Source organism: Castanea sativa, chromosome 2, assembly GCF_040712315.1.
Source record: "Castanea sativa cultivar Marrone di Chiusa Pesio chromosome 2, ASM4071231v1".
NCBI classification, from domain to species: domain Eukaryota; kingdom Viridiplantae; phylum Streptophyta; class Magnoliopsida; order Fagales; family Fagaceae; genus Castanea; species Castanea sativa.
This window is the reverse complement of record NC_134014.1, coordinates 47,083,746-47,100,594: the sequence shown is the minus strand read 5'-3', so window position 1 is coordinate 47,100,594 and position 16,849 is coordinate 47,083,746. Positions and strand designations below refer to the sequence as shown.

Below are 16,849 nucleotides of genomic sequence, written 5' to 3'. Positions count from 1 at the left end.
GTCTTTTAAGTTATCTTAGTAGTCTATAATTTAGACTTAGATTTTGCAAGATTAGCAACTTGCTCTAAGTTTGACTTCCTCTTTCCCTGAGCAAACTAGTGAATTGTTAAAGGGTGAGTAAAATTTGTTTCATGATACCCTACTAGTCTATAATTATATGTTAAAAATTTTGTTGTGGTGGATTGTTGGTTTGGAGCAAGCGGGTGGCTTGCATGATGATATAAGGTGGTCTACTTTTCATTATTGGGAGTGTTGATTGTCTTGTGAATGTTGTGATATTATTGTTTAACTATGTGTGAATTTATTTTATCAACTATTAGTAAATTCAAATATTCTGCTGTAGTGGGTTGTTGATTTGGAGCAAGCGGGTGGCTTACATGGAGATATAAGGTGGTATATTTTATATTGGGAGTGTTGATTGTGTTTTTCTTATTGTGCTATAATTATTGGTGATGAACTTGGTCATTCTAACTGGAATTTCTTTAATAATTCCATCTTTTATGTGATCATCTAAGTTTACTTTTTAGCTATTGCTGGTTGAGTAATACTCATGCATTGGTGTATTCAGTGATTAGCCCTAGGCAGACCAAGTGTGGATCTAACTTGACTTAAACTTATATTTTTTAGTTTCGTGAACACTAGGTTCCTAGGTGATTGGAGTGGTCTAGTTGTAAACTTAGCCCCCAAACAAAAAGGCCTCCATATTTCTTACTGTCTTTGCCTAACCAACTTAATCCCTTCTACTCTCTTTCAATGGGAAAATTAACTTTTAACACATAGTTTTTAAGTACTTTATTTCCTAATTGCACATGCTAATGGCAGTCACAAGTAGGCTTAAAATAAATAGAAGAGGGGAAAATTTGCAAACCAAATCTTGGAAGAGACTGTCAAATGATTTTAATGTCATTATTTTTTAAGACACGTTTATTATTTGCAAGTGATTATAAAATGGGATACAGATGAATTTCCCATAGTTGATAGTTGATAGTTCCATTCTCAAATGTACTTAGAGAAAGGCTTCAACTACTTACCTAACCTGAGTTGTTCACATCTTTCTTTCCTTTTTCTTATTTGTCATTTGATTTTCTTGTTATTTTCTTTTTTGGGCTGTTCTGAATTTTGATTGAAAGTAGGATTTTTCTGCATGAAGATCCATATAGATTCTCTTAGTAAGATTCAAAATAGTGAGTAATGGTTAGTTCGCTTTTGCAGGAGTGACAGCTTGTTTAAAGTTTACCTTCTTCTTGCCGTGGTCAAACATCGGGATAGTTAAAGGATGAGTAAGATTTGCTTCTTAATTCCCTTAAATTGTAAAATAATGTGTCTACATTACTGCCGTGGTGGGTTGTTGTTTTGGAGCAAGCAAGTGGCTTGCATGGAGAGAAAAGGTGGAGTATTTTCTATTAGGAGTGTTGTTTGTTTTGTGACATACATTTTTGAAACTCAATGTGCAATGGTGAAATCGTAGTGTAGGTGCGTCTCATAACATTCTAGACACTTGGGATGTATTATTTTATGTAAAACATTCTAGACATTTGGGATGTAATTATTGATATGGTGTAATTAAATATATTTAGTTTCTTGGTTTAATGTGCTATGGTATTCTCTATTGGAAAATATAAATTGTGGCTCATTACAATTGCTATAAAATAGGTATTGAAAAATATGTATTTTAGGTACATTACAGGTGCTAAATTTTTTTTATTAAAAAGGACCTATACCAGCACTTTTAAAAGCGCTGGCATAGGTCCTTTTAAATTTTCGTCATTCAAGACCTATCTCAGCGCTTTTGGGAACGCTAGAATAGGTACAGCCTATGCCAGCGCTTTAAAAAGCGCTGGTATAGGTCTTTTAAATTATATTCATTCATGACCTATACCAGCGCTTTTGAAAGCGCTGGCATAGGTAGTACCTATTCCAGCGCTCCCAAAAGCGCTGGTATAAGTCTTGAATGCATATAATTTAAAAGGCCTATACTAGCGTTTTCAAAAGTGCTGGGATAGGGCGTATGCCTTTCCCGGCGCTTTTGAAAAACGCTGGTATAGATCCAACGACCCTATACCGACTATCACTGCACGGCGGTTTGAAGCGCCGGGAAAAAAAACGCCAGGATAGGAATTTTGACCCTATCCCAGCGTTTTTTAGGGCTATCCCAGCGGTTTTGAAAACGCTGGGATAGCCCCATTTTTTTGTAGTGATTACTCAAAATTATGTATTTATATAATGTAACTACATAATATATCATCACTACATAGTATTTACATAATGTATCTATCAACAAAAAAGATTATCCTATGTAAAAGCAATTTAGAGCCATATAGGCACTATGTTTAAAATTTTCGTCTTTTACTTCATTCTTTCTCCTTTTTTTATTTTTTAGTACTTTTATGTGCAAAAATAACTTCTACCTAGAATCCATCAAACCAAAAATTTCTTAGAGAAAAAATAAAATTAAGTTTGAAATTCAAAGTAAAGAGTTAGGATTTTGGTAGAGAGAAATGAAATAATTACCGTTGCAAATATGTTCTCTTTTGCAGTTGGTAGAGAGGAATGAAATAATTATTGAGCAATAAGGAAAAAAAATCTAATCAGAGAACTGTGTTATAAAGGGGAAGAGAAATATAGAGAGAGAGAGAGAGAGAGGAGACCAAAATTAGTGACAGTGAGGGTGTGAGGAAAGAAAAGGGAAGAGAGAAAGAGTGAGAGAGCGTATCGTGAGAGAGCGTATCGTGAGAGAGAGATTGTTTTCCAAAAAAAAAAAATTTAGAAAACAACCTATAAAAAACAAGCCTTATTTTTATTAGGATTTTTCATTGACTAAAGATTGTTTTCCGTTGACCAATTTTTTTTTTTTTTTTATGCTACCAAACACTAAAAAATGTGGAAAACTATCTTTACAGAAAGTTTTCCAGCAAAACAAATAGAGCGTAAAACACAATACAAACTAAACTATACTTCGACGAAGTATTTATAAGGACCAAACTTATCAAGAGTTCCTAGAGTAATTTACTATGCAGATTTTTTTAGATTTTCACATTCATTTTACAATTAAAAGGTTAGGATTATGCCATAATTAACCATAATACAAAATTACAAATCCATTAACATGGTCATACAATTATATTTCCAAAAATAAAAAAACTCAATAATTTATTCACATTAATTCTGTCAAGCTAGCCTAAATAAATGAGGAACGCCAAACTCTCTCGCTCTCGATCTCCTATTCCTACGGCCAATCTTCATCCCTTATACTCCAATTTGTGTTAAATTAATTAAGGTAACACATGATTCTCAAAAAATATATATATAATAAGGTAACACTTTTTTGAACTAGAAGCAGTTTCTACTTGGAAAAAGGAAAAGAAAAAAAGAAGAGTAGAAAAGGAAGAATGTCACGTGATCTTAGCCAAAATATTGAGAAAGGAAAACGTGAGGGCACTATCACTCACTCAAATTTTTATTTTTTTTAAAGAGGAGGACAAAATTCCTATTTTTGGACTAAAACCCAATTTGAAAATTTCCAGAAATATTACATACCCACACTACAAAAAACGGGGTCTATAGCCGCGTTTCAAAAACGCGGCTATAGACACCGAAAACGCGGCTATAGACCTGAAGCCGCGTTTTCTATGGCTGCGTTTACAACCCTGGCCTAAGCGGCGCAGCAACAGACTCTGCGGGTCTATAGCCGCGTTTTTAAAAACGCGGCTACAGACTTGACCTGAAGCCGCATTTTTGAACCATGGCTATAGGCTTCAGGTCTATAGCCGCGTTTTTTAAAAACGCGGCTACAGATCAGACTTGAGCTGCGTTTACACCGCGGCTATAGCCCCTCCCTAAAAACAAAAACAAAAAAAAATTACTGGGGGTTTTTTTTCCCCAAAAAATTCAAAAATTCAGCTTTTTTTTTTTTAACAAAAATAATTTTCTGGGTTTTTTTTCCCCGAAAAATTCAAAATTCAAACAAAAAGAATTTTTAAATTAAACACAAACCCAAAAAATTCAAAATCAAACACAAACCCAAAAAGTTTAAAATCAAACACACCCAAAAAATTCAAAATCAAACACCATATACTGACAGTACAAATGCAACGTGCTCCAAATTTAAACAAAACCAACCCAAATTTAACACTAAATCCATTCAAAGAACACAAAAGCTCAAGAACACAAACCTATTTAAACATAAGCACAATATCAGCAACACAATAGCAAAAATAACTTCTAGAAAAAGTATAATATCCATTAAAAAATTAGAGAATTTTTACCTCAAATAGTAGAGATGAGTAAGCCTTTAGCTTTTCTTATGAAGTTTTCCAGTGACCCTTGCTTGAAAAATGAAGTATATGGTGGTGTGGAGTGTACCGGTGAGAGGAGTGTGCGTTGTGTTGAAAGAAAAAAAGAAGGAACGAGAGAAAAAAAGAAGGAAAGAGAGAAAAAAAAGAAAAGAACCAGCAGCAAAGGAACAAAGAAAAAAAAAAGCTGTGTTGGAGTGAAGAAGGAGAAAAAAAAAAAAAAAAAAAAAGAGAAAGAAAGGAGTTCGGCGTGACTTGCAGAGAAGAAAGAAAGAAAGAACCCAGGAAAGCAGAGATTGACGAAAGAAAGAAAAGATAAGAGTGGGGGTAGGTGGGAAAGTGGGTTTTGGGCTTTTTAATTGGTGTTACCTATAGCCGCGTTTTTGAAAACGCGGCTATAGCCCCTCCCTTATACTAAAAAAATTTATTCGGATGCACAGGTCATCCTTTTAAAAAATATATATATTATTTGACTGGACCTATAGCCGCGTTTTCCGAAACGCGGCTATAGCCCCTCCCTTATAAAAAAAAATTTATTCGGATGCACAGGTAATCTTTTTAAAATATATATATTATTTGACTGGACCTATAGCCGCGTTTTCAGAAACGCGGCTATAGCCCCTCCCTTATATATAAAAAAAAAATTTATTTGGATATACAAGTCATGTTTTTAAAATATATATATTATTTGACTGGATCTATAGCCGCGTTTTTGTGAAACGCGGCTATAACCCTCCCTTATAAAAAAAATTTGTTCTACTGTACATAGCACCCTATTAAAAAAATATTTTTGTCTGGACCTATAGCCGCGTTTTGATAAACGCGGCTATAGTCCGGGCGTAAAACGCAGCTCAAGGCACTAGAAACGCGGCTTCAGACCGAACCTATGGCCGCGTTTAACAAAACGCAGCTATAGATTGGGTCTAGAGCCACGTTTCTAGGAAACGGGGCTATAGGTTTGGTCTATAGCCGCGTTTCTTTTAAACGCGGCTATAGGTCAGGTATAGCCGCTTTTTTTATAAACGCGGCTATAGCGCGCGTTTTTTGTAGTGCCACCTCAGTGCTTTTGTCGGTGAGGCCTTTCAGTGATGTTGTGCTTTTTTGCTTTCTTTTGGATTTGTCTGTTAATCATACTTTTCCTTTTAGTTTTGCATTATTATTCATCTGATAGATTAATATAGGTCTGGTTTAACTTTTATTTTTCTACTCTGTATCATTTGATTTCTTTTGTCTTTTTTTTCCTAGTTTTTTTCTTCAGTCATTTATTTAAGTTGATGGATTTTTTTTTTTATACAAAATAGAATTTCTACTCTAGTCTAATCTAAATGTATATGTGTGTGAAGCTCCCTCTTGGAGACTTGAATTCATTAAGTTTTAGTTTTTTTAAGCATTATTTTATGATTGTGCTAGTGGATTGATAATGTACATGGTATAATTCTAGTCTTTTATTATAAATTGAATGTATAAATTTAAAGAACTCAGTAGCCTAAAAACTCTATAGAATTTTGATCCTATTTATTATAATAACTTCTCACATTCTTCGCTTTGTTCTAAAAAGACTACATATAATTTTGTGTACTTTTATTTATTTTTATTTTTTAAAAATATATTTGATTATAACTACATATTTTGATTAAAAATTAATTTAAACAAAATTAACTAATTTAATTGCGCATTAGATGTATAAAAAAATACTTAATTACTTGGTACCACATAATTAAAAAAAAATTGTGTTTACTAAGGTACCAATTATGCTTTTACTTGGACTTTCATAATTTAAACAAGTTTAAAAATTTGTTCTCTCTTTCCTCCCACATCAAAAGATTTGATTCAACGCAACTTAAAGACTGTTTTGAATAATGTTTTGTTACTATCCTATCGCAATGACACTTCAATTAATCTCTCATATATCAGAAGATACAACATTTGGAAGGAAGAAAAGAAAGCCAACTCACTAAGAGAACCCATTCCCCCCAAAAAAGTCCACTCCACCAAGTTCAAAGAAAGTACCCAGCCCACTCCACAAAAAGAAGCCGACATAACTAGGGAGAGACACTTCAAAGTTCAAACCTTGGCAGTTGGCACCTTGAAGCTGATGACCCGGTAGATATCCTAAACAAATAAACCCAACAACAGCCGAAAGAAGACATAATCTTGAATAAACTATAGAAAACCCAAGCCAACATTTCCTTTTTTTAGGACCTACTTATGGCCTCATACTAACATCAACTGCTTAGAACAATGTTTTTGTTACTAACATATCACAATGACATTTCGATTTATCTCTCATATAGCGGGTGACCATTTTCAACAATGACAATGATAAAATTGTAGGCAACAACAATAATGAGTAGGGATAGAGATTTAGTTGGGAATAAAACTCACCCAAAATCGATTTCATTTTGCAAAGAATTATATATCAAAATTCTAACATTTTAATCAATAATGTATCTAATTGTTTTACTTTTACTCTTATTAATAATACATGCACATAAAATTATGTGTTATGAATATTTATATTTTATATTATTTAATATCATTACAGAACTTTATGTACTAAACTAAAAATTATAATTTTAATTATAACAACAAACATATAGTTCAACACATCTAGAGTATGTTTATAAATAATTTAACAAGATATTCCAGAATTATGAATAAGCTTATTTTGGAAAATATATACCTAGAACTTGACTAAAATATTTAACTAATATTAAAATTAAAATTAAAAGAACAAAAATTTTATGTCATGAGTCTTTTCTTTAAAATTATTTTAATTACATATTGAATTGAAAAATGGGTTAATATATAATTTTTTTGAGTAGAACAAAATTTGATTTTTATTAAGCTGGCATGGGTTTTATTCAATCAAAGTAAGTTATAGGATATTTAATTTAAAGTTTCAACAAACAATTAAAAAGTTTAAATTCAAGTTCAAGGCTTAAGGAGGGGAAGATCATGTTTTAAATAACTTAAATCCTCTTCTACTCCATAAATTTCGGTGAACAAACATATAAACCTTAAATTAAGATGAATGAAAAATTTTATTAAAGCATAATAAAAATGAAAATCTCATAAAATTATTTATAAACATATACTTTAGGTATGTCGAACCAATTGCTTCTTTTTATTGTTTGAAAATATTTTGTAGTTTATTTTTAAAGTTTTGAAATGAATATAAATAATATAAGAAATACATATTCATAACATATATAATTTCATATACATGTATTATTAATAAGAGTAAAAGTTTAAATCAGATAAATAATTGCTTAGAATTTTAGAATTTTGATATATAATTATATGCAAAATGAACAAGATTTTGGGTGAGTTTTATTTCCAACCAAATCTCTCTCACTTCACCATTTAGTTGCCTTCACTTTTACCATATTGGCTATTCTTTACCATCTAATATATGAGATTGAGAGTTCAATTAAAGTGTCATTATCCATGTTGATAACAAAACCCACTATTTCAACATGACGGTGCATGTTGAACTCTGTTCTTCCAATACAACCTTTAAGTTACGTTGAATCTTATCCTTTGGTGTGTTGAAAAAGAAAATGGGCTTGATTTTTTTCTTTTAAATCTACATTATTTAAATCCCATTGAAAGAATAAATGATATCTTAGTAAACACTTTTTTTTTTTATTATATGGTGCCAAGGAAGTACTTTTTGTACATATCGCATGTGGAATTACATTAGTTAATTATATATATATATATATATATATATATATATATATATATTAAATAGTATAAACAATTATAATAAAAATAAAATAAAAACCGTTTTTTAGTGTAAAAATGTGACAATGTGGAAAGTTTTTAATAATTTAGTTTCTATTGTGTTTTAAATTTCAAATGTGACCTAGATTTTAGGTATTTGAAATATTTTATTTTTCTTATTTGACTCCACAATTTGAATTTTAAGGTTATTATATATGTTTATTTTTATGGTTAAATATTTTTTCCATTACAACACACAAACTTCCATACTAATTATAGCTAAGACAAAGAAATTCACAACTACTACTGAATATCATTAGCAAAAACATTGTTAAATTAAATAGTCTCTTGCAATTTGATAATATCAACATACCATTAGATGTCACATGAACAAGATTTGAGCCGAGTTTTGTAAATTTCTTTTATGTTGTTAGATCATTAAATACATCAATTTCAAGATCTAAAACTATTATGAATTTCACAACCATAGAAAAGAGCCTTTGCAGGATCTATAATTTAGAATTTTTAAATTTCGAATTGACCCACGTAAACTTTTCTTATTTGGAATATGTCCAAGTAATATATAGACTCTATGCTACTAATAATAATATTTTCCTGTTTGGGCTTAACTTTTCAATTGTAACAAAATACCCTCTTGAAATCTTTAAAATTACCATGACTTTTATTTAAACAACTTAAAATGAAAATTGAACATACATAGTAAAAGAGTAATTGTGGGTTCCAGTTAGCTCAACTGGTAAAATCTCTGATGGTTATATAAGAGATTTGGGATTCAATTCCCACCTACACCAAAAACTGATTGGTGTCTTGGTCGGGTGATAAAGAGCTATCATCAGGAGTGGACGCCATAAGTTAAAATTCTCTCAAAAAAGTAAGAGTAATTTACTATTTATCCATTTTTAGGGTGTCAACAAAAGTGTCAATTTTTGGTGTTAGGTCTATTTGCAGGGTTGAATAGAAAATTTTAATATTAAACCAAAAAAAAAAACCCTCTGAGCACGCCATGTTTATGCTAAGTGGGTCAATTTATATTTTATAAAGCTCTCTTAGATTTTTCTTTTCTTTTATTTTCTGTTTTCATTATTTGATTATGATAGTAATGAGAAAATAATAATATCCTACTAATTGAATGTCGTTATAATTTTAGATACTATACTTATGGTCGTAACTAACGAGTAAGTGAGCTCTCCATTGAAACCATCTCTCTAAGCACAGCCACATTTACTCCCACTGTGATTTCATTACTCAACCGTATTTATAGCTCTTTGCAACTCCAATGCATCTGCTTCTGCCTCATCATTTGGAGTTCACGAGCTGTACTCTTATCAAAGCTACTATGCACATTCCTTTCGAGTGCCCGATGAGCACGCCCACTTTTGGGTTGCCTGTGTGTGGTTTCTCCTTGGTGCACCTATTCATTCTCAAACTTTTAAAATCTCTTCTAGTTATATGTAGGCTTTCCTATTGCACTAGTATCACTAAATCCTTACACATTGTTTCTATTTTTCCATAGGGACCAAGCAATTACAGTGACTTTAGGTCCATCCCCACGTTGCATGGATTTTTCTGAGTCTTTCTACCATGTCCTATAAACGTCTAGGCAATCATTGATTTGGACCCCCACAAATTGCCATATCCCCCTAGTATATGAACAAAATAAAGCATGAGTAAAACCTTTGCTCCACCTAATTCCTTTTGGTTTCCACAACAATATTATAGGGTTTCAATCATAGCCCCACGATTGAAACTTTTTTTTTTTTTCGTGAATAACTTTGCCACCAAGCTATATCTACTTTTCTTACACATTTCATACAGGCTCTACTTTCCCACCACGATTCTCATCTCCTTCTCTTAAAGCACTTTTCGAGACCTCCAAAAATAGAATCAAACGAGCCCTAAATGACGTGACACTTTTACATATAAAAGAAATATAATCTTAATCACATATGGAGTGACCCTTTTTCCTGTTGGATTATTCAGCTGGGAAATGAAAGAGAGTTACTAGAATGGTTGGTGAGCTACAACATCAGGCATGACAAAGGTCACCTTGTTTCCATCATAAGGCATATCACATGGGAAAGGGCCCTCTGGTTTCGTTTCTACTTTCTACTTTCTAGACGCATTGTTTGACCCACAAACAAAGACAACAAACTGTGGAGAGCTGGGCGTGACATGCACGTGGATAATAAACACGCATCAGAATTCAAAATGACCCATACTGGTGAAATAAATCGCTTCCAAAATTATTTCTGGTAATGTTATTTTAGTAACATTGTTTGTATTTTTTGGAAATACGTGTAGGTGAAAAAGTGTGAAAATATATGTAATGTTATTTAAAAACTGAAAATTGTTGCTCAAAATCACATACCAAACAGCCCCTTTATTTTTCACAGCTTCGCATATTATGCACTTCACTGCCTGCAGAAAGAAAAAGCTATGGTACCAAAAAAAACCTGCTGATGACCATAAAAAAGTCTTAAGAACCAACACAATCAAACTCTTACGCCATCCAACAGATCAACTTAGGTACATAAGACTGCTAAAAATTACTTTATGGTGAACAAAACAAAATTATAAATTATCCATTGAATGTGTTTGAGCTCCCCACAAGGAAATTGAGACACATAGAAAAGGGGCTAAGAAATAGAACATGGACCAAAATTCTTCACAGGAGTTGCTAGTAGATGATCTACATTCATAGATGAAATAGAATGGATTTGTTTGCCAATAAGATAGTAAGTATCCCCCACCCAAAAAAAATAAAGATAACACGATTAAAACCGCTGACAATTCAAATAGGGTCCTATAATAAATCAAGAATTGAAGAGACCCCAAACATAAGCAATGGTAACAGAAATATGACCTTCCAATGAACCTGCTTTTCTCACCACATTAACTAATTAGGAAAGCAGTGCTTCCATGAAGCTCATTAAAAATTCGATCATATTATAATTAAATCCTATTGGTTTATAGTCGTGTGATGGCTCCTAGCTAAAGAGAACTGTACAGATGAAGAAAAGATTGGACGCACCGATGTCAAATTAAAGTGACAGAAGTCATAATGAGGCCCCAAGGAATGCCGCTCAGCCGGCTAAGGAAACGGAGTACCATTGAGAATGCACAGCTCTTCTTGCCTCCAGTTTATACATTCTCAAGCAAGATATGATCATCAACCTGATGCTTCACCACGGGTCTTCCCACTCCCCAGTGTAAGCTCCAGATCCTCCATCCCTACCTCATGAATTCTCTCACCCTCCCATGCCTTTACTCTGCCACTCTCGAACTCAAACTCAGTGCCTCTCCCTCTCTCTGCTGCAGTTCCCCAGTCTAAGCCTTCATGCACATCAACCCCATCTTGGAGACAGCTCTGTTGGGCCACTGGTTTCATTAGATTAAATGTAGGTGAAGGAGGAGCCGCTTGGGGTGGAACCGTCTGGAAACTGACCCAACGACCAGAGTCCACTGTGGAAGCATCAGATTCATCACATTCTGGTATTGTGGCAGGTGTAGCATGGTGGCGTCGTGTAGGGCTTGACGGGGCAGAGGCTGCAAATAGGGGGTGGCGAAAGGAGTTTAGGGAACCATTGGAAAGGGACTCCCAGTCTGGTTTTCGTTTTGAACCTCTCGAGGTTGGCGAAGAAAGGGGTGGCGTTACAGGGGCACTGTTGGATATTCTAAGAGGAGGAAGATTTGTAGGTATGGAAGCAATATTGCGTAGGAATGGGAGGAGGTAAGAGGAGGGATTTGCATCAAATCGAGTAGGGCTTGGGAATGAGGACGATGATGGGCTGGCATGATAGGATGGTACAGGACTTGGAAAATTTGAGGATTGTGGGCTTAATTGAACAGAGGAACATGTACTGATGTTTGTTGAAGTCCCTGCCATCTCAGCTGGGGGTGGCTTGCATCCCTGTGTGATAGGTATTAACATAAAAAAAAAGTTAGACACACGATGAGATTCCAACGGGAAAAAAAAAAACATTGTTAGTAATTGAATGCTGAAGCAGCAAAAACATTGCTCAATTCTCATGGTTTTTTGGTCTCTCCCCCCAAATACCAGTTTGAGCTCAATAAATGCAAGCAAATCAATATCTGCTAGTCAGTCTATGAGCAGGAATTGAAAAGGGATTAATTGCAACACAATAATGCATAGTAATAAAAGAGAGTGATTCAATTTCAATGTCCTCGCTGTAAGTTGCAAATTCAATGCAAGGAATCTAAATCTGCTCTTAAACCAGGCAAATTAAGCAACCTCAGATCCTATCTAAATTCTGATATACAAACCAAAACAAGCTATATAATGAACCCAACACACCCTTCCATATAAAATATGTATAATTAAAGAGAGAAGTTTATCTATTAAAGGAAAGAAACCAAGTGATTTACTTAAAGAACTCCCTAATCCCTATAGCTTTGGTACCAACCTCTTCTACAAATTTAAGATTAAAGAAAAAAACAACAACAACAACAACCTCATGAAGCACAAACCCCCCTTTACCTCTTCTTGTTTTGCAATTGACTACAAACCCACAAAGGATATCAAATAAAAAACACAACTCTGATCGATTTTAGTTTATAAATTGCAGAACTCTTAAGACCCATTTCCTCGATGGAGATCTAGATTACAATGCAACCAACCCATGCATGTAGATCTATGAATACAAACGAAGAAACCCAGATTTGTAAAATGAAAAAAGAGTCATTTTAAAGAAATGAACAACAAACACAGAAAACAACAGATATAAATCTAGAAGGAGCAGAAAAGAGAGAGTGTGAAAGCGAGCGAAACCTTGCGATAGGTGGTGCCATCTTCTTCGACGACCCAACCAGCTTCGATACAGAGAGCCTTCAAGACCTCGTTGTTGTCACAGTGTTTAGGTAGCTTATAGTTCCCCTGAGCTCTAAGACCAGAGTATATCTTAGCTGCGATTGCTCTTCTTCTTCGCTCCCTTCTCTTGTTGTTCTCTCTTTCCTTCCACGTCGGCAACCTCCCCGATGAGCCCCCGCCAGCCATTTCTCTCTCTCTCTCTCTCTAGCTTCTTGGTTTGTCTCTCTCTAGACTTCTTCTTCTTAGATTTGTTTATTGCTTTTGGGGAAGAAGGAGGGAAAGAGAGGGGGAGGGTGTGTTGGATTGGTTTGGGCAGAGAGAGGAGCAGACTACTCTGCCTCACGAGGATTTGCGCTTTCTTTAATCATGTATTTTGTATTTTGTAGTTGAAGATAAAAGAAAGAAATGCTGCTTCCTTTTCACACTGAAAATTGAGGAGTGAGAGAGACCGTCTGTAGTCCTGTCTGGTCCACCAAATGGGTTATTTGGTAATTTGGATTCGATGAAATTATATTTTTTATTTTTTAAAATGAGAAATATTATGTCAAGAGATAATTTCAAGGCAAAAATGTACTTTTGGTCCCTACATTTTGGGTCAATTCTCATTTTGGTCCCAAAATTGATTTCGTTACAAATATCGTCCCTAAAAAAGAAAATTCGTTTTTAAAATAGTCCCTGCCGTCAACTCACTAACGGAAACTTCCTACGTGGCAGACGGAATGACTTGTTTGCTGACGTGGCGATTAAAATATTATTAAAACTAATTATTTGGCAATTTTAAAAATAACACGTCAGCATTTTAATATTTTAAACAATGCCACGTCAGACAATTTATATAAAAAAGAAATTAAATTTTAAAAAACCTTAAATCTAATTTAATTAAAAAAATTATAACTTATCATTATTAATTTTCAAACATTACAGCTTGTTCTTTGTTCTTTGTGTTCTTCCCAATCAAACCCAGATACAAAGAACTCAAACCCAGATTACCTGAACACAAACCCAGCAACCACTAACTCAAACCCAGATTACATGAACACAAACCCAGCAACCACTAACTCAAACCCAGATCACAACAACAAACGAAAATCACAAATAGAGATCAAACACAACGAAACCCAGATCACAACTCAAACAAAACCAGATCACATCCCAAACAAAAATCAAGATCCCAAACGAAAATCAAAACCCAAACAAAACCCAGATCACAACTCAAACAAAACCCAGATCACATCCCAAACAAAAATCAAGATCCCAAACGAAAATCAAAACCCAAACAAAACCCAGAACAAGAACAAACCTAGAACAAATGCAAACCCAGAAAAATCAAACCCATGAGCCCAAAAATATCATCAACAAACCCACGCCCACCGATTAGTCAACAAACCCACGCCCACAAAGTCACCAAACCAAACCCACTACCACCATCGTTGATCAAAAAGAGAGAGGAAGAGGGATTCGGGTTTAGAGAGAGAAAAGAAGTCGGAGATTGACAAAGAAAGAAGCAAAAGAATGATACAAACACAAACAAGCAAAAAACCCAGCCGATCTCCTCTCGCCTCTCGTACGGACCTGGCAACCGCTCACCGAAACCAGCGACTCGCTGATGTTCCAGTTCCTCCCGACCAATCTTCAATCCGCCACGATTGAGATCGTCCCTTACTTCGCCGGTAGCTTCGGGAACTCAAGCCGAATCAACTACGGCACCAGCCACGAGACCAACTTCGCGGCCTGGTTTGGGATTTTTTCAACCAACCCAATCTGAGAGCAAGTTGTCTCAGATCGAGAGAGATAGAGACTAAGAGAGACAAATGCCACACAAACACACAAACTAATTTGGGTTTTTTAGCACTATAAATCCGCATCTCTGGAGGATGTAGTTTGGGATATTTATTAATTTATTTTTGTTTTGATTTTACTTTTTTGGTTTATCTTAAAAGAAAGAAGAAAATGAAATAGATACAAACACAAACACAAAAACGCCAACATAGAGCGTGAATAGTGTTAATTTAGTGTTTGTTTCTAAAAATGTTCAAGAAAAATTGAAATAATTGCTCTAACATTTTTTTCTCAATCTTTAAAACTGTAAAGTTTTTTGTTTTTGCTTTTGTTTTTTTTTTTCAATTTAAATTGAAATTTTTTTTATCACACTAACGTAAATGCTACATAATTTTTTTTAATAATATGTTATTGCCACATCAGTGCCACGTCAGCACCACATCAGCAACCAGCTCAATCCGTCTGCCACGTAATAGGGTTCCGTTACTTAGATGACGGCAGGGACAAAAATAGAAACGATTTTTAAAAAATAGGGACGACAATAGGAACGAAATCAATTTAGGGACCAAAATGAGAATTGACCCAAAATGTAGGGACCAAAAGTGCATTTTTGCCTAATTTCAATTATGGGTATCTCTTATTTGGGGAATGATTTTAATTTTACAACAAATTCTAAATCACAAAGCTATTATATGGTCCGGCCATATTAAAATGAATAACATTATTTTTAATGTAAAGAAAAATAGATAAACTCAATTTTTTTTTCCACAATTTGTTATGTGTTTGAAATAGATAAACATTTTTTTCCACAATTTATCACACACAATTTGATTTGAAGAAATCACACACAATTTGACATCAATTTATCATGACAAAAGTCGTGTCATATGATATGAATAGCAATTTTAGAGGAATTATTGTAGTCGTGTAGAGAATTGTTTATATAATTTAAGTTTTTATTTTGGGGAGTGTTTAGGGAATAGTGAAGTGGGTCCAAAAGAAGCCATTGATCAGTCCCCATTAATCAAAGGCACATGGATTGGTTGGTTAGTTTGTAAACACAACGTAGCCTTACGGGGCCGGTGCAGTCCATGTCTGCGGCAATGAGTGTGCCACATGGAGTTTTGTTCCGTATAGGAAAAAGAAACCATAAGAAAAAGCCCCCCAAGCAGTACCCCAAAAAATATCCCCAACAAAATATAACTCATGTGAAATTTCTCCTCCACACAAAAATGTGAAATTACATTAAAAGGCACTGATTTTCTAATTTGGCTTCTAGAGAGAGTGAACTTTGGGGATCATGTGGCCTTGTGCAGGGAACCTATACGATCATCAGAAGATCATAGGCCACTTTAGGCATCAGATCAGTCAAAGTTTCTCACTGCCATATTTAATTTTGTACCTGAGAGATACACTGGAGCAAATATTATGTAAATGTTGTTGTCAAAAAAAAACTCAGCTAGTGAAATAGTAGTAGACTCCATTATTGGCAATTGGCTTGTATGTGATTGGAAAAGTCTAAAACAAACAGTGCCCTATAGTTAGGCAATAGTATTGTCCGAATCCTAAATATATTAATTGAATGGATACTAAAAATAATAAATACCCATATTGCCCTTCTCATTAATTTTTGCTACTAATAATCTACATAAACTGTCATCATTTTTGTCATAACTAACTATCTTGTGTGTTAAACTATAACTAGTTATTTATCACTTTCATATGAATTTATTACTTTTTTTTCGTCGCTCACAGTCTCTTGTATGAACAGTTATAACATAAATTGTAACATTTTATTTGGTCCTAAAATTTTTCATTTTTAACAGTTCACTCTCAGTCTAAAAAGAATTCCCATTTACCAACCTTTTGAAACTGTTCATTGGACCGGATCACAATTTCCAAATCTTAAGATATGGGTTTTTGAGATAAGGGGGACTTTGTGTTTGGAAAGCGTGATCGGTCACACATGGAAAATTTGTATGGGTGATGATATAGAAAGATGCCCTTCTCCGGAATTTGGGGTTTGCACTGACGTGATGTTCAGTTTGAACGGTAGAGATATGGACAAACAAGGAGGTCAGAAAAGGAGTAGAGGGGGGCCCACAAAAGCCACACACCGCGAGTCCAAATCATGTTAATGTTACGCATCACGGTACTTTTGCAGGGGGGGTCAGTCGGGTTCACACGTGCGACGCAGAAA

At 34.2% G+C, this 16,849-nt stretch overlaps 1 protein-coding gene across 1 annotated transcript; it reads right to left on the bottom strand.

Moving 5' to 3' along the window:
- Positions 1-10,599: 10,599 nt before the first annotated feature.
- Positions 10,600-13,303, bottom strand: LOC142624557 (protein BZR1 homolog 1-like). Its single transcript, XM_075798162.1, has 2 exons — positions 12,832-13,303; positions 10,600-11,952 (listed from the first exon to the last, which is right to left on the bottom strand). Exons 1-2 carry the CDS (start codon positions 13,054-13,056, stop codon positions 11,212-11,214), a joined length of 966 nt encoding a protein of 321 aa, XP_075654277.1. The 5' UTR covers positions 13,057-13,303; the 3' UTR covers positions 10,600-11,211.
- Between the last annotated feature and the right edge of the window lie 3,546 nt (positions 13,304-16,849).